The sequence below is a fragment of the Conger conger genome, chromosome 7 (assembly GCF_963514075.1).
Source record: "Conger conger chromosome 7, fConCon1.1, whole genome shotgun sequence".
In the NCBI taxonomy this organism is placed as follows: Eukaryota; Metazoa; Chordata; class Actinopteri; order Anguilliformes; family Congridae; genus Conger; species Conger conger.
This window is the reverse complement of record NC_083766.1, coordinates 17,806,648-17,826,036: the sequence shown is the minus strand read 5'-3', so window position 1 is coordinate 17,826,036 and position 19,389 is coordinate 17,806,648. Positions and strand designations below refer to the sequence as shown.

General features: G+C 43.9%; 1 protein-coding gene across 1 annotated transcript in view; it reads right to left on the bottom strand.

The window, feature by feature from the left end:
• The window catches only part of LOC133132954 (AF4/FMR2 family member 2-like), a 173,653-nt gene that overhangs the window by 30,630 nt on the left and 123,634 nt on the right, over nucleotides 1-19,389 (bottom strand). The window contains exons 8-9 of the mRNA XM_061248804.1: nucleotides 15,656-15,707; nucleotides 7,891-7,928 (exon numbers count right to left, since the gene is read on the bottom strand). Of these exons, the coding sequence (XP_061104788.1) occupies nucleotides 7,891-7,928; nucleotides 15,656-15,707 (90 nt within the window). The remainder of the gene's footprint in view (nucleotides 1-7,890; nucleotides 7,929-15,655; nucleotides 15,708-19,389) is intronic.

Below are 19,389 nucleotides of genomic sequence, written 5' to 3'. Positions count from 1 at the left end.
GGCTCACTGGGTCGTTTTTTAAAATATTATTTCACTCGTTGCAGAACTAGCTCGAACAAATGCATGTTGCAAGCAATAAAACGCAAATATCCACACGCAGGAGACCAGTAGCCGTGAAAGCTCATGAATTCCCATCGGATATAAGCACAATTTATAGGGAAATGTTTGGCTTGGGTATTGCTATCCGTGAGAAAAATAAAATGTTTGTGTGTTTTTGACATATAGGACAAATATGGAGTCTGCACTCTTGGGGTTTATATTCACAGTGCTGGAGTAATGCATGCTGCCATAGTGTACCTGCTGTCTCCACACAGAGGGAGCAGAACATATAATACTGCTCACACTGTAACTAGTCACTGCCTGTTTAAAGGTGCAATACTCAGGTAGGGAACAACAGCTACAGCTTCCAAACTTATTGTCATGACAATAACATTTAATGATTGGCTGTCCAACATCTAGTCATATGCTAAACAAACATGACTGATCTATTTATAAACTCTGCAAGGAACAAAGAGAAACTCAGAAAAACCCAGACATAACAAAAAAGATGTGGGGAAAGCTGATTGACAAGCAACAGTAAAGTGCAGCTGTGCTGGGGCTGTCGAAGCCAGTTTCCACCAGTCGTCTGTTGGACGGTTACATAAGCTGGCCGGTCGCTCTCCGTGTGAGACCAGGTGCGGTGCCAGAGACTCGGTCTCAGACACGGGGTCGGCTGCCCCCGCCGCAGGTGAGGACCAGGTAGCCGGGAAGGGGCGGGTGTGCGGGCCGCCGTTTCGAAGCGAGAAGCCAGGAGGACGGCGGGACACTGATGAGAAGGGCGCATCGCTAACGTCTATATCGATATCAAAAGGCTGGAAAGAGGGAGCGTGGGGCCAGCTGTGCGGGGGCTCAGCCTGCCAAGTCCTGAGCAGCGCGCTTCCCCCCGCCTGCCAGCTCCCCATCTCAGGCTGACAGATTAATGGGCACCAGATAAATCAGCTCTTACTTTTCTCTTGAAACCAAATAAATCCAAAGTGACCGCCTGGGTGTCTGCCATGCCCCACCTCCCCCGTCTCATTCGGCTATGTTCTTGGTCGCCACCCCATTTTCCACCCCCTCCCCCACCCCTCACAGAACATCTTCAGTTGCGTTCCCTCTGAATGTTAGGCATTAACATAATTTTTAATTCAACATACGTATGCCTGACGGTAAACAGGGAGACCACTGCACCACAGTAATGCAATTGACCTCACAAATGTATGGGGTCCACATACTATAGGAAAACTATATGAGCCCTGTGTTTCTGTTAATCGATGGATAACATCTATGAGCTCAGGTGGATCTGTGTGTACTTTTCCTTTGGAAGATTGTTTCATAGTTGGCAGCCTGCTCTGGAACTGCTTTGATGGGCACATCTGGCAGGATTAATAAATATCAAAACAATGTAATTATTTTGCAATTGTTTTACCCCGAGGGCTATCGCGAGACAAAATAACCGGCCCCGTCAGCCGCCCTTTGGGCCGATAATTTGCCAGAATTGTTTCCCATGTACCCAATTGAAACTCGACGTGGGTTCCGCGGCACCATAATGAGCTTAGCTGTTAACGTTAAGTGGCTTTTGACTGTTCAACCACAGACAGAAGAGCTAAACTCCCTAATCCGGGTTAAAGAGGATATCACAGTTGTGCAGTGTATAACGAAGGCTCAACATCTTCCTGGATTTAGCAGGCCTCGCTCATCAGGGACCCATTACTCAATCTTTCTCTGAAGCGGAGCTGACAAGGGCAGCGATGCTCTCATGCACTTGGGGATAATGCCAGCTGGGGTGGTGGGGTTAGGGGGGGAGGGGGTGCTCCAAGCTGACAGGCGTCAGATGGTCTGGTATTCACACTGGAGCACGATCCACTGCCTTTTCTCTCCACCTCTCTCTCTCTCTCTCTCTCTCTCTCTCTCTCTCTGAGGACCTTACAAATTGGCAGCACTGTCAATGTATTGTACCCTGAATTGGGGGGGGCACGCTCCATCCATGCTCAAAACAAGACCTGCCTGAGTGGGTGACCCCCTGGCTGTGCCCTACGGAACATCGATGCTCCCTCTGTGGGGATAACGATCTCTAACGATCCGCGGTTCTCTTTGCTTACTGTACAGGGGACACTCTGATGCAGTGAGAATGGAAGAATCCCCTGGACACTTGATAACGATTCTGCCTCGGTGTCACAGCCCCGGCAGATGAGAAACAGACAAGCGAGCCGAGCCTTCCCCAGTCGAGTCAGCTCGCCGGGATGAGAGAAAGGCGAGTGTGTTACAGCAAGAGCGTCCTGTAATTGGTTTTGGATAGAGGGCTGGCTCTAGTATTCTGTACAGCCATCCAGTCCTGAATGATGTGGCAAGAGATGATGGCATAACAACCCTTGCCTGAAGACCACATTCATTATGGGAGCCCAATGTTCTTCCATTGCTGCCGAAGGGCTGGTGGGAAAATGCTTGTTTTTAGCGAGGCTTTAAGCAGAACCACTGCAGTCATATCCTAGTCAGATTAGAAAAAGGACTGTTATCAGGCACTGTGGTAGATGACCACACCGTCCACCGAGCCATTGACCACATAATGCATGAAATAGCAGGTGGCTTTCATGGTTAACCACATATAGAAGCAATTAAACGTGGCAGCCTGTGTTGGAGGGGATCGCCAGACCTGTCGCTCTGCAGTCAGGTGGAGTAATTACCTCTCCAGACGGCACTCGCCTTCGATCCGCTCCCTCACGTGCCTGTAACACACTCTATTTATATATTTTTTTCCTAGGGTATGTATCTCACATCGGCATGTAAAATGGACTGCTACCAAGTCATTACGGTTTAATTCAACTAAGTTTCCCGGCTGTCACCATTAATAAAGCCCCGTAATCTTCTCGCACAGCACTACTATTAGATTACTGACCTGCGAAGCAGTGTTATCCCAAAGGAGCAAAAAAGAAAAAAAAAGCATAGTGTGAGAAAGGCGAGTGTTTATCTTGATTCTTTTCTCTACATCTGTCACATTCTCGTCTGCTAAAGACCTGGTTTGGGAAATTGCTCGGGTCATGAATCTAACACAGATCCGATCTCACTTTCATAGCAGTTACATCCCAGAATTTCAGTCCACAAATTCGCATTGCTCTCAAAAACATTCCAAATATACTTCTCCACCGACAAAATCTCAACCAATCCAAGCCAACCTACAGCAAAAGTGCTGATTTTCACAGCTTATATTTCTGAATGTTTTCATTGCAATGCAAACAGCATAATTTTATGCTGCTATTTCACCACATCTTGCCTAGGTCTCATTTTAAAAGAGGTTCTAATCTCAATGTGACTTCCTAGTCAGATAAAGGTTTATATATAATGTGCAGTGTGGAGCAGAAGACCACATATCAACCATCACCAGCTGCGGAGTGTGTTCTGGAGACAGATTTATGACAGAGGCATGTCCCTGACATAATGATGCACATTGATGTGGGCGGTGAGTTTGTTCCTGGTCTAGGGCAGAGACGTGGACACTGTGTCTCTCTTCTCTGGATCTCCTCTGGGAGCCTGGGATATCTGTTAGAGAATTCAAACTAAGCTGCTGAAAGACAATACTGGATCTAATGAGGTGGACCGCCCCACACCAGCAAGGGCAGCTAAACAAAGCAGGTCTGCAGGTCCCACTGTGGTCATACTATTGTCACAAATACAATTCAGTTGTTAAAAAGAAAGATCGATTCTCAGAGAAAGAATCCTTTATGTTATATGTTTGATTGTAACTGCTTATCAAAAAGAATGTTTTCTGGAAAACGTCCACAAGGAGTTGCAAAAGAACCCCAGAGCTCTGCTGGATAAGTCAAGCAAAAGTTCAATCAATAGCCATTACAAGGTTGATTTTGGAATACTTGATACAACCTGACACTTTCCCCATATTAAATTCCCAGAGACATAATTGAAAAGCCACAGATAGTAAAGCCCCTGTAAAGGAAGCCATGGTAACCGGCAGTTCTCCTGCTTTCCCTGTGCATTACTGATCCCAGAGGGAGGAAACACTCCTTACAATGCCCTGGTGAGCAGGTAAACAGCCAGAGCAATCAAATAAAACTTCCACTAGATTGAGAGAGCCAACATGGTGAAGTGAGGTTTCTCCAGGAGGCTATGAGCTCACGGCTTGGCAGGGTATGCGGTAAGTAAATAGAGATGCCGGGAGCATTGGGGGGGGGGTGAGGGGTGGTGGTTGGAACGGCCTGTTCCAGATCCCTTCCATAAACACGGCAGGAGGAAAGGCGAAACTGGGCCCGGTTCCCTCTCCTGCCGCTGGCCCCCGGGCTGAGAGATCCCTGGCATTTTCTTCAGGGCGTTGAGAGCAATGAGCGGAAGGCTCACCTGCCAGAGCGCCACATGAGGGAAAAGCACGGCCCGTACCGTCCTAGCGCTGCCACCGTTATCAACGTTCAACGTTCAACGTTATCAAAAAGAAAAACTGTTAACTTCCATTCCGTTTCCTGGCCCGAGCGCTTCGCGGGCAGGTTGAAGTTAATGGCCGGTGTCGATGTTTTCCAACGGGATCCGCATGCTGGAAACAAGAACTCACTCAGGTTCAGACCGTGTTTTACCAAACAGAGCTCTAATTCTGCATCCATGTAATGCCATAATCCAAGCAGCAGAGGGTCAAGTGTATTTCGTTTGTGTGAAATACTCGGCAAACACTTAGCCAACCCAAGTCTCTTGGGGAGGTTATTTATTTACCTCAATTACTTGGGTTTTCGGCGGTTCAGGCCTGGTTTTAGAGCAAATTTCATTCTGTTTCTCTGTCTTTGTGACAGTTACCAGTAAAAAAAACTGATACAAATAAAATAAATTTGATTTGACTCTTCGTGAAGTAGGTGCCATTCTTATTCTCACCGAACTTAATTGTAACTGCGTATATTTTTTTTCACTGCCCTTCACTGAAATCTGCACCACTGATTCCGGAGAGTTCTCTGAAGCATATAGCCTCCACCCCACAGTTTGAATGTGAGAATGCTGCCGGGCAGGAAATAATACTTGCAAGGTTCTGACAGTAGGGGGCAGCCATGTTGCACCTCGGGGTGACTTGCCACAAACAGAAGCACACTTAGCATACATAACAATAGATGCACAGGCTAATGCACAGGCATAGCACCTTCCTTACTGTACTCCGTGACCATTACTCCTCCTGGTTGCACAACAGCTAATAGCAGTGGCCCTGCGACAGCCCCTAAGGTAAACAAAGCTGTAAACGGTGGTTAAAGATTTCTAGTGGCAGTGTGAGATGACTTTTTCAACTGATGGTGAGAGTTACACGTTTCAACCCAAATATATGGGACATGGGTGGGAAGAAAGCAAGCACAACTTGCTGAATCTGTATCACCTGAGATTGAGACAAAGGAAAGGAGAAAATTGGTGGTACACCTGTCACCATAGGCAACCCTGACATGTCACACTGCCATCAGCTCGTTCAGGAAGAGTAGCTAAGCAACATATCTTTTCCGTTGGTAAGGCAAGTGGTCCAAGAATACAGTAAATACAGTATTTTGCCTATATCATACAGATTTTGATTACACAACATGTATTTATGCAAGCAAAGTAGTTACTGTGAAAAAATAAATAAATATATATATATATATGCACATCTCCACTGCCTGGCAGATCTCCCGAGGGGGGAGCGGCAAATGAAACACGAAACCACTGTAAAACAAAACTGACATATAGTTACCCTGTTGGGATGGACCATATAATCATTTTCGATACGATTGTGGATGATATATGTATATTAAGAGACTGTATTTTATCTCTCTTTTGAGTGTACAAACCACAGCGGTAGCAGTGAGACTGTCAAAGTCAGATTTGATAAGCGACAGGCATGTCAGGCAGGTAACAGCAATGGTGTAGCAGGTCTTGTTGATTTGAGCTTTTCTAGGTCTTTCTTTATTCACCTTTCAAGGCAAATTAGCTCAATACACGTCATTTCTTTGACGCCAATCTTGTTTGTAGCATAAACAAACCTTTAAATAGGATCTTACTGTGCCATGCATTAACTAGCTGAATCAGTCACACGGTACCACACATCACACAGCAAGAGACACGACAGAGATTTCCGCTAATTCACGTCTCCCCTCCCCGCAGATGTCAATAGCACTTACGCGGGACGCAATTTATGAGCGCGTGGCCTTTCGCCAAAAGCTATCCGTGCTTGCAGGGGGAGTGCGATCACATATGTCTTAATAATTAAAATGTGTTTTTAACAATGCAGATGGTGATATGTCACATATGGTGATATAAATCTGCTTGGAACCCCGCTTTTAATGCCTCCCAGGGGGAGGGGCTGCGGTCTAACGCGGATGCCATCGCTCCACGGGAGTGACACGTCAAAGTGACCCGCGACGGCGTTTTAGCGGCAGCGAGAAGGTAAGTGGGTCAACGTCTCTGTCGAACGCCGCCTTTGATAAGAACCGTGATGAGCTGACACCTGTTTGAGAAACATGGGCGCGATCATTAGGGGAGGCACCGCGTAGCTCCAGGCTTCTCTGTGGGCAGGGTTTTAATGGGTTCTTTTCCGCCGCCAGAAATCAGCTTCACACCGGCGGTGCCCGGCGAGAAGCAGAGCGACGCTCCCCCCGGACCTCATAATTTAGCCACACTGCAGTAAAAAGCGGTTTTAAAGCGCACTTTAAAAAGCACTTTACAACGACCCAGAAATTTCACCATCCAATTTATAAAAAATGACTGTAAAATACATTACAATAATTAATACATGAAAGGTAGGCTTTGCGAAAGGAGGCTTCAAGCTTACAAAAAAAGGGAGCCGGGGAAAATTCAATCGATGTCGTGGGGAGGGAGGGGCCGGCGCAAACGGCTCATAGAAGGATTTCCTGAAGCCCCAAATGGCCAATTGTTAGAAAAACGATGGCTCCCTGAAAAAGAGCTGTACACAATACCGACCGTAACACCACAGTGATTTCAGGTCGGTAATCTCTGGGTCTCATCCACATTCAGGACAGAATTCCCATGACAAGTGGAATCCCAGCCCTGTCCTGGTGCCTCCCTCCCAGGCTAGTGTGTCGCTACGGTGGCCTCTCCCGTGGGTTCCGGGGGAGCGTGGGAGATGTAGTTTGCCTGCGGTGCTGGCTGGCGGAGGCATGGCGGGTGGCCCTGAGTGCGCTCGCAGCACCCCCGGTGCCCGGCTCCCCTCATGTGACACAGTCACGAATTGCACAGCTCCTCTTAATGAAGCTTGTTAACAGGCACCGCCGCAACCAGGTCAGGAGCCGTTAATAACACCGCTCTGGGTTTGTTCAACATTTTACAGTACAAATACACGTAAGTGTTCCTTCGGTGACTTCAGATGTTCCAATGTTAACGCATCAAAAATCGTACAGCTATTCTATGCTCAGTTCAAGTTGAAGGCAAATGTTGATTTGGTCCAGGCCAATGTGTATGCTATTGCAATCGCAGAAATGCAATTTCGCAGTTCTGTTTGCATAAATGGTGCATCAGTGGAAACTGGTCAAGCCTACAGCCCAAATTAGCCACAGACCAGGGCATTATGTGGGAATAAATGACAGATTTGCATGCAGCGAGTTTATTTGTGAAGCCTTATTTCAACAACATAGCGCCACTAAGCACTTCTGTTTTTATCGTGTGTGCACAAAAAAATGACCTGAAAATGTAGCCCTTGTTTGTCCTCTAGTGCTCACTTCTATATTGAGAGTTAATTATAGGCCGTGCTTCCTTTCAATTGTCTTAATTGCAAGATAACACTATTGAATTTCACTAAAATAATTACACCAAAGGACGATGACCTTTCCGGGAACAATAGCATCATCAACATCAGTAAAATGCCCGGGTGCAGACCTGAATGCAACCCGCAGAACTGAAGTAATAACTTACTTGAGAGGAGTGCTTCTTTGCTTGGTCTTTTCTGTAGCCTGCAAAACAAAGAGAAGCACATTCATTTACTTGAGCTAAGGATGCCAGTTAAAAATGGACAAAGGACAGAATTCACTGCCAAACATAAGCAGATTAAATAAAAGGACTACAGTGGATATTGAAAAATCCTGAAAAATACAGAGGGAAATTATTAGATAATGTTATTAATAAATTCATAAATACAAACACACTCTCTCTTTATACTGTATGCACCTCTCACACACTTAAACATGAATGCATGCACACACGTATGCACAACACACACTTAAACGCACGCATGTGCACACACATACACACACGCACACTGTGTTTGTTGGTTCACACAGTCATTTTTAAATTGTGTTTTGGAAAGCGCAATTGCACTTCTGTGTCACTGCTATTCTACAACGTGTTCTAGTAAGGCACTTTCAACATGCAAAAACATTCTGCTGGATTCCATCTTAAAAAATAGATTGCATTGCTTATGTAGCACAGTGAGCACCCCCCCACTAAAATAACACATCAATTACTCTGTGTTTGCAAAGAGACTCATAATTATCACTTCTGTGCATGCTGCTTCAGTTCCCTAGTCACAAATCAAGAGCTGTAATTAAAAAAAACAAAAAAAAACAGGAGAAATGTTTCAAATGTGTTTTCTTTCACACTGCATTTCAGTGGAATGCAGTCAGATATAACTGTCAGGAATCTAGTTAGTATCCTAAAAAAGGGACTCAGAGAACACACTGAGAAATGCTAACACCTTTCTTGTGTGTAAAAGTGAACTTGTGATAAACACAAACAGAACCTCCTAAAGAAAAGTGCAGAAGGGTGAAATCTACGGCCTTAAGAAACCTGTTCCACCTAAACGCCAGGACCCGGTCTGGGTGTACAGCCATGTCTATTGTTCTGTGTACAGTGCATTTATCATTCATGAAGGAAGCCAGTGATCTTCACAGTATATTAGATGAAACAACTCGGATCATCTGTCAACGGCGCTCTTATTGCCGTTTCCCTCTCTGCAGGGATTTCGGCTCCTCCGATACTTCTTGAATTCTCATGTTGCTAAGCAACACGGCCAGGGGGCACGGCTGCCAGAGTGGTTGTATACTCCACCAAACTGTTTAACGGCAGGAGACACTCTCGCTGTTGAGACGGATTTTTTCGAATCGGTGTTCGAGGTCACGGACGTTGGAAACGCTGTCGCCGAGGCGCGAGTGGGAGCTGAACGCGTCGAGCGCACCAAAGGCGCACAAAAAGCGCGCGGCGGTCATTGATTCGAAATGAGAAACCGAAAGACCTTGTCCACCTCACTCACCAAGCTTCAGTGTAAAATCAGCGGTGACGCAAAGATACACACTGGAGTTCAGCAAGATGTCAAGTAACTTTTCTTTCCGTTTAAGTTATTTACTGTCAGTCTATTAACTCATTTCTGAACCCATGAATATTAAAAACCAACAGTGTGTGCCATTCAGGTTTCTATCTGCCAGTGCATTATTCAATTACTTGTATGTCACATACGATGCACATTTTATTTTATTATCTATACACTTGACTTGGGTGTCAAAACTGTATGAGCATATGTGACCCATCATTATCAGTCGTATGTTGCGACAGCCAATTTCACATAAATTGATGTTTATGTAAAGATTTTCATTTTTGGCTGTTTTAGGCTTCCAACTTTATTTTGTAGAACAATATCTTGGCTTACATGATCTGCATGCCTTAATGCCAAATTCAGAGTAAAAATATAGTTTTTGTGATTTCAAACCCAAGATGTCACAGTAAAAGTAACATCAGAGTTGTGCTTTGTTTTGAGGCTCAACCACATCAGCTGCATTTGTGGCTACATATTAATGTATTTGCTTTATAGTCTGTATGTCATAATGTCAATAGTAAATGTTAAAAATAAGTAAAAATATAGTGTTAAAGGGTTTATACATGAGATGAGAAGTAATAGCCCAGGTAGTCTCCCAGCCTCACATAACTTTTGCGACAAATCTTTGAAGCCATGTTTCTCAAAAACATGGTTTGGTGGCACTCAAAATTAAACAGGACACAACTCCCTTGATATCTGGAGTAGAGAGATAACTTTCTTTCATTAGACAGCACACATTCTCTTCTTTCGATTATTTTCTAAAACTCAAAATATGTTTGCCACACAGTATTCACATGTATTCACACGCAGCAAGGGTATTTTATAAGCCATCATGCTTAGCAAATGCTGTAAGATGAGCTATTTCATAATAAAATTACAGATTTTAACAATGTACTGACAGGTCAGAATCTGTGTACTATGGGGAGAATGAGTACATTTTGTGATTTTCTGGGAAGCAAGGTGACACTAAAAAGTTGCACTTTCTACACTGCCAAAACATATTCAGAACAGAACACCATGTTCTGACAACCACCTTCTAAAAATAATTGATGCAGGTCTCATGTGAGAGGACTGGAAAGATGCTATGAAAAATTATGGATGTGTGAGAAACATTTTCTGACCGAGGGCAAGGATAAGTATTCACACATCTACAGACCAAGAGCCACATTTATAACACGTAACCATTTAGAGGTTCTACACTCAATGGCTGTGAGAGAAATAAAGGAAAAAAACTGCATATGGTCGAAAATATCCAAATTTGGAAAGTCGTCCGTAAGCTCACCTGCACACAATTGTCTCACAATCAACTCTAAATTTTGCGAATGTGCATGAGCCTTGCATCCTGCATACATGGTTAAGAGAATGCCCAATGTGTATATTATATGCATATAAATCAGCTTGTCAGTCCAGTTCATTGTCAGAAAAAGAGAAGTCCACAAAACAAAGAAGAGAAACTTGTGAGTGAGAAATCAAGATGCTCATTACAGTTCAGATGCTCATGTTGTGCCCTCACAGTTACTGACAGAAATTGACATGACAGGGTCAACTGACAATCTTGCCACAGAATTGGGGCATTATGGCCATTTTGGCAGAAAATTTTTGTTAAGAGATAAAAAAGCTAGAGCTTAAAAAAAAAAAAGGTTTTGTGACTCTTTCAGAGATAATGTGTCACATCCACATGCAGTAATTGTGCATTGTAATGTGGGACAGCCTGTTGCCTAGTGGCTAAGGTACATGACTGGGACAGTCTGTAGCCTAGTGGCTAAGGTACATGACTGGGACAGTCTGTTGCCTAGTGGCTAAGGTACATGACTGGGACAGCCTGTTGCCTAGTGGCTAAGGTACATGACTGGGACAGCCTGTAGCCTAGTGGCTAAGGTACATGACTGGGACAGCCTGTTGCCTAGTGGCTAAGGTACATGACTGGGACCTGGAAGGTTGGTGGTTGAAGCCCTGGTGTATCCACACAGCTGTTGGGCCCCTGAGCAAGGCCCCATTGCTTAACCCCACATTGCTCCTGGGGGTTTGTCCCCTGATAATCAACTGTACATAGCTTTGGATAAAAACATCAGCTAAAAACAACTGTAATATAAAGTCAGTAGGCAAAGGGTGACTGCAATGGACCTAACGGAGACAAATTCACACCACATAAAGCCATAATGAAATGTATGCTTTTTGTACAAACAATAAACTTTCATACTAGAGCAAAAAGACACACCAGTTCCTCATGTTCTTCTAACATATTATTATTAGGCGACTTTCTGCTGAATGAAAAGACAATTTGTTCTTTATTTCACTATTTTGACATTGGATCTGCCAATTCTCCAAAAAGCGTGTACGCATTGGTCATAATTAGCATAAATGTGTGCATTTTATGACAGCAAACTTGTTTCTATAAAAATTGTGTATGCATCTTTTTGTGCATAAGCAGTGTACCATATTAGAATACATTTTCAAATGAGCTGCAGGAAAGAAAAGCACCACTATACAAGAGGTGTAAATGTTTTCACATACAGCAATTAATAACAATAAACTAGGACATAATTATTTCATGAGACCTTATTTGACACTACATTGTAGCGTGACATATAATTCATGTGTTTTCCGATGGCAGTATCCTGATGGATTAATTGAATTTATATTGGGTCAACTAGACGGCCAACAACAGTAAATTAAACAGTTAAGGCCTGCTTTGTCATTGGTTTTAAATCAGCTCAGCACAGCTTCTTCCATTTCAAAGATTAGCTTTTGATTATCCAAGGCTTTGCCACATCAGATAAAAGGCCTCCTCGCTCATCTTCCCTGTTGCCGCAATACTCATTATCTGCTTCCTCCGAACAAATGATGTCATTGAACTTGAATACCCCTTGTAAAAACGGTATTACTTTGTCATGGTATATACTTCTGTCACACCGGTATCCAATTTGATTTATATAAATACTGGAAAAGTAAAGCCGGCATATAGTCATAAATGTACAGTTCTAAAAGAAGGATGTTTGGTTGTTTTTTTCCCTCCAGTGGCAGAAACATGACTGAGTTCTTCAGATCAAGTGTTCCTTGCATGAAATGCCCTTTACAGACTAACAAACTACCTCCCTTCAGAACTCAAGCAAAATCAATGTAAAAATATCATGTATAAGGTAATCATCTTATGTTGAGACAGCAAAGGCTTCATGTCATGTGCTATTTGACTGAAAAACAGCTAATAAGGTCATTGGGGAGAATTATTGATTTTTGTGTTCACAACACAAATGAAAATAAATGATTAATGTTCAAAATCGCAAGGAGTATGCTGTACGCTGTCACGTGTCATCTGTAACGCTGTCACGTGTGTTACTGCTATACTTTAGCTGGGCTGACTATACTTCACAGTTACTATGTACAAGCACTGTAATTACATCCAAACATAAACAGGAGGAAATGAGCATAGTGAGGGTTTAATACAGCCAGCACCATTTCTTTCATTCAATTGGCAAAAGGCTTTTCGTGAGCACATCAGGATGATGTGAATCAATATTTAATGTTTCCGTACGCATCCTGTTTAAGCATGTTAAATACAGCGAGTTAACACCCACTTAATGAAACCTGCTGACACACTATGAGTGCACTAATAAGCGTATGTCAGTACACAGTGTGATTGCTGTAAGCGCACACACCGGTAATGAAAGCAGATCTGGAACGTTCAGGTAATTACGGCGCTCGACGGCGGAAATTGCCGGCGCTGATGATACAGCGGGTCAGTAACGCACCGGCCGTCACCCCGACGCTGGGACTCACGGGCCGGTGAGGTCGCCCGTTCGGCGACAACCCGGGCGGCGGGGCGATCTGTCTGAGAGACGAGGGCGCCCTGACCTTTCTCTCTGTCCGCTGTCACAACACGGGCGGCGGTACGGGGGGGCGGGCGGGAGAGGGGGGGGGCAACGTGACGTTAATTGCTTCGGATGGAGCGGCGCCGTGCAGGAAGGTGGAAACGAAATTACCGCTACGGTTTCACATCGCCCCCCCCCCTCCCTCTCTCCCTCCCAGCCATCCTGTCGAAAAAGATATTTATTATACTCCGTATTGGCATAAGTCACAGGCTACGGAGGCACTGACACGCACGGCTTCCATGACTCATGCCGGGGAAGTGGGCTTTTCCGGGGATCAGACGTGTCCGTGACACACTGCCTATTGTACAGGAGTATGACTTCAACACCATTACCACTTTGATGATGGTTGGAGGGTTGGAGGGGGCACAGCATCCTGGACATGCCACATCTATTATTACACTTGGCTGCTGTTGTGGCGGCACGGATGGTGCAGTGGGTAGCACTGCCGCCTCACAGCAAGGTCCCGGGTTCGAATCCCCGTCGGCCGTGGCCTCTCTGTTTGGAGTTTGCATGTTCTCCCCGTGCCTGCGTGGGTTTCCTCCGGGTACTCCGGTTTCCTCCCACAGTCCAAAGACATGCAGGTTAGGCTGATTGGAGAGTCTAAATTGCCCATAGGTATGAGTGTGTGAGTGAATGGTGTGTGTGCCCTGCGATGGACTGGCGACCTGTCCAGGGTGTGTTCCTGCCTTTCGCCCAATGTATGCTGGGAAAGGCTCCAGCCCCCGTGCGACCCTGTTCAGGATAAGCGGGTTCAGATAATGGATGGATGGATGGATGGGCTGCTGTCGTTCTTCAGCCACTGGTTTGTGTAGAAGTGCACCCTCTGCTTGGCCACAGCTTTATGCATGCATGTATTGGAAGTGCGCCGTGTTCTGAGACTGATGTCAAAACCCACTTCCAGCACTGCTATGCACAGGCTATTAACGAGACACAAACTGGAACAAAATAAGATGGACCGTACCATCCAAAAATTCTAAATTATTATTTTGTTTTTCCTCTGATCCTGTGTGCCCATCTCTACTATGAATTAAGCTTAATTGCATATGACATGGTACTTAGTTGTGAAGACTACAATATAATGTCTCAGGTCATTACTGAATGCGGATGAACCTGTATGACCTGTGAATATTAACAACTGAACTCAAAACGTAAATAGTAGTCTGTGTATATCATGTCAGGCTTAAAGAAAGACGCATCTCTTTAATATATTAGAATGGCAAGCGCACATTTTGCATTATTAAACGCACACTTGAAAGATATTTTGAAAACAACTTACAGTTTAAAAAGCAATGTGGGAAATGCATCATCATTTATCGGCACTAATAATAAATAATAACTAAGCAAATGTTCATGACAGCCGTTAAACAAAACACGGCGCAATTAAATGAAAGGGACTCTTTGTCAAACTTTATACTCTACTACTGCATACCGTGTTATTATTTGGAAAAATATTGAATTGTACAGATAGTACAGTGCAGTCTTTGCAGCAATTAAACACAGGTGTTACTGGTTTCAGATAATTTTGTGGATTGTTTACCTCTGTATGTTCTATGTTCTGAAGAAACGATCTTAAATGCAGTTGTGAAATTTAAACGTTAAGAAAACTAATATTTAAATGTATTTATTTTGAAAGCACGCACAAATGCATGCGTACTTTCACACAACATGCAAAAGACGGTCGTAAAAAACTGCTTTTCTAATGTTTACAGTGACAAGACATATAAAATGTACACTCCTTGGAAGTAAGATAAATACTTGTTTTTAGTGTTGCGGGATTATTTACCAGTCTGCTCAAAAGAGAATGTGGCACAGTGGTTCGGTGAAAGGTGTAATATATCTGCTTTTTCCTTAGGCTCTCTCAGAGTTTAAGGCTCCTCTGCAGTTATATCCAGGAAAGTGCTGGCAGGAAGTGAGGTGCACATATCCACAGGAACTTACTGAAGCTTTCATCCATAACGTGCTGTATATCCTTCCTGTTCCTTCATGTGAAACCCACAAATCATCTGTGATTGCCGGCATTTGTCATTATTTCCCTTCATGCTGTCCCCCAGACACATGACTTTATTTGTCATCACACTCACTTTTATTTGTGTATAAATCTTTATTTATTTAGCGTCCTTTAGCATATGTCAGCATATTTATCCCTATGTTGTAGAAAAACAGATGACACATTTTGTCTTAAGCCTTATTTAAAACAAGCCTGAACCTACGTACCAAGAGTAATGAAAGACTTGAAAATTAATAGTCCTGAAAATGATACTTTGCCAAGGATAATCACAGGTTGTCTCAATCTTGACAAATTGATGACTGGACAATGCTACTTTTGTTACTACTTTTCCTGATTAGTGTTTATTTTATAATAACAAGACTATATACAAATGGCCACACACACATGCACATGCTCACATGCCCCAAAACACGCACACACACACACACGTACACACACGCACATGCACACACACACACATGCACACACACACACATAAATCCCCATGCCAATTACCTGTTCACTGTCCTCTTCATCGCTGCTGAGCTTGAGGTCATCCTCCAGCATTCTGCGAGGGAGCAAACACAACACATCAATCAATCCCAAGTGCACTCTGGGATAGCGGCAAGGGCCCAGCGACAACCAAATGAAGATGTAATGCTGAAAGAACATAATAATCTCGTGGAGCCAAGGTCCTTGTTGACACAAGCTGTCACATAACTGCAATGATAAAACCTTGTTTCTTTTTCATTCTGTGATTGCTTTGTTCATACTTAAAAGACAATTTCTTATGAAATGTATATTTACCAACACAGAGCACTCTCCATAACAATAAGTATGGCTGATTGATTGGAGCTGACATCACTCGAAATATTAGACGCCGAAGAAAAATGACATCCACGGCTCCACACGTACACCGCTAAGTGGAACTTCTGAGGGCCTGGCGATGCCATCTGACAAATGGTTACAAGGCGCACTGAGATCGTCTTAAAACGCAGAGAACTCGGGAATCCATATCTCTGGGTGGGAACACAATGCCTCGCGGCTGCTGGGATAAGAGGCAGACTTGTAAATGTTCCCAGCGAGGAATTCCCCACTGAACCTGGAAAAATAAAGAAGCCTTATGAAGAGGAAATGTGTTTAAGGTTCACTATGACCTAAGCTCATGTGCGGCATCTTAGACTGAGCGGAGCTTCGCACAAAACCAGCAGTCATTACCCTTCTAATAATTTACAGATGTCAGGGGGAACCTGACCACAGCCAGTACTGCAGGCTAATTCCTTTGCTGCAGGAATCAAACTAAAGGTGCGCTGGAACTGTGGGAAGTGCCTTTCTTTTTATTTGGTCGAGTTAGGCCATCGATGTCAAGCCTGGAAACAGCCGGATCAAATAATAATAATAATAAAAAAAACGCTCAGACAAAAGAAGCACTCATTTATTTTTATCTGAGGGGGAACGGGCTGGTTACTGTTCAGAGACGTGTTTTTACAACGGCTGCCATGTTGAGTCTCTCAACTGTAACCCCTCCTCTCTACCCCTGTGGCAGTAAACAAAATGGTAAAAGTACAGATCCAAAATATGTTCTTGGTTCTCTATAAAGGAGACTCTGTGTCTGATTTAAGCAATGATCACCATCTGATCCTCGATGAGATGGTAGACTAAACATCCTCGGGGGATTTCTGTGGAAACCACAAATATTCAGCAACAGCAAACCAGGCTCTCCACCACGGCTGGAGCCAACTCTTCCGCACAGCACAGCGGAGGATGGCTTTAATCAAAGTCTTACTCCAAATTCCACTGCAGGCCAGTCATGTCTATGGTTACACCTGTCTGAAGTCATGGCTCAGACTCTAGTAGCTTAAATAAAAAAATGATCCTAGTTGTTTGTCTGTTTAACTTGAAATAACATATGTTAAAAGGTCCCATATTATGGGAAATAACATTTCCCTTACTATGGGGATTATAAAGTTGAAGGTGTTATAAAAATACTATGAAAGTATCAAAATGCACAGTCCCCAAATAAATCCACACAATTCATATGAAGAAAATGTGCATTTGAATGAGTCGCTTAGATTTTTTGAAGTTATGACATCACTATGAAGCTTGAGAGCACGGCCCACCTTATAGCAAATCCAAAAAATCCAACAAATCCAAACGGACGACGTTCAGTTCATTGGAGCTAAGACACAATCACTGAAACTGCCTGTCCGTGGTAAACCCTGTGGACAACTGCGGTGGACAATGGACACTTAAAACTGGATAGAGATTGTTTTTGGTACTTGAAATAACACATCCTTTAGATATCAGAACCTAAAATAAAACAATTGAAAGATGTAAAATATGGGACCTTTAACAAAAGCAGGAAGTAACAGTAATAGTTGAATTATTTATTAAAGCATCATGTATATTAATCTTAATTTCCAACAAGAAAATCATTTTCATTTCTCTGTGAACTCTCTGAAAAGCCATAAAATCTTATTTACTGTACAATAGCATGGCTCAAAGGATCAGAATGCAAATGTATTTGGTTCGTCTTTTCAATCAATGCAGAACAACTATCTGAAGCAGCACTTGGAATTGGGTCCCCGGACTACACTACTGATGCTTGTATTTAATAATCTGCGGAACGAGAAGCAGTATAAATTTAGTGCTGTGTCTGTATTGGCCAAAGCAACAGCATATAATTAAATTCGTTATTGGCCAGTACACGCTGCGTATGTACCACGCTGTCCCAGTCTTGACCAATAGGCAAAGCGTAGTAACTGAGACACATTGATGGAGGCTCAGGTTGGTAGTAAATCTTGCCAGGCTCACATTGTCCTCAGGAGGGTAAAGATTGGATTACGTGGGGTCTCTAATTGAATTATTGGGGTTTGCAGAGATTATACTGCCAGAGTGGCTGAACTAACCGCGACTGTAGTATCGGAGAGGCAACAGTCCCCTCTGCCGTCTGGAAAGGGACTCTGGGAGTTGTAGTGAGGATTGAGCGGGAGTCCAACAGAGGACAGGACTGGAGCCTTTTCTCAGCATGTCCCTGTAGCACCCTGGAGCACTGGCCCTATTTACATTCTCCACAAAAACGAATAGGAGGAGTGCAGCGCTCGCAGGATAAATAAATAAAGCGGCGGATTAGAACATGAATGAATGAACAGACGTGTCTACCGGAGGCAGGTTAATCTGTTCACTCGTTCATCCTGTGTCTGGTAAATGCCAGAGGCGAAGGAGCGACGTCTCGCGCGGAGCAATCGCTAAACAGCGAGCACAGGTGCTGAATTTCATTAGGCGAAGTCGGGCGCAGAGATTGACAGCTGTGGAATTGGAAGAGAAATCTTAAGCGACGCTTGCTTTACTCCGGCGCTTTACGCGGTGCGTCGTGGGAGCGGCGTGGGTCTCGGGGGGGGCAGGAGCTCGGCAAGGCGGGGCCCTATCTTCTGAAGCACAGCCGGCGCACGGCAGCCCAGCCAGATAAAGTGTCTCCTGGCGTCGTTCAACCAATTAATCTAATTACGGCTGGTGGGAGAGGTAAACCCTGTGGTTATTACCCATTAGGTAACCTATAATCACTCCCACTGTCATCTTCCTGCTACCTGTAACCAGCGGTAAAAAGGAAGAGGAGCAGGGTGGTGGACTGATTCAGGTGGAGTTAAAGGGTGACTCGAACGCTGTCTTTTAAGAGCAGAACCTAAAAATGGCATCCTAAATGATCATACGTAGGTGAGGGCTTTTTTTTTTACAACCCTCTCCTTGCACCCCCCCCCCCCCCGTGGTGTTGCTGTACAAAGTGTTTACCTTGTGCTTCTGCTTTTTCTGAGGAGCACCACAAGCATCCTCCAACTTCTCATAAATATAAATGGTGTTTTTCTTTAAAACTATGTTTTTTTCGCAACGTGAAACTTAATGCCTTTTGGAATCAGTGCAACGGTTGCTGGTTACTGGAGATATAATATTCAGGAGAAATTACAGGCATTTTCTGCTTCTGATAAATGTTTGTCTGGAGGTGCTGACACTGGCAAGGACAAACACTAATTTCATTCCTGGTTTTATTACCAGTAGAAACCCTGTTGAATATATCTGCCTGTGCCCTTAAAACCACATTATATGGCACTAGGCCAACATAACCTCCAGGGAGCACCTAAGGAATCATATTATGACAAAATCCATATTGCGCACTTAACAAGTACAGGATATGCAATTATACACTCAGTGAGCACTTTATTAGGTATTTAATTAGACTTATTTTTTAGACTTAT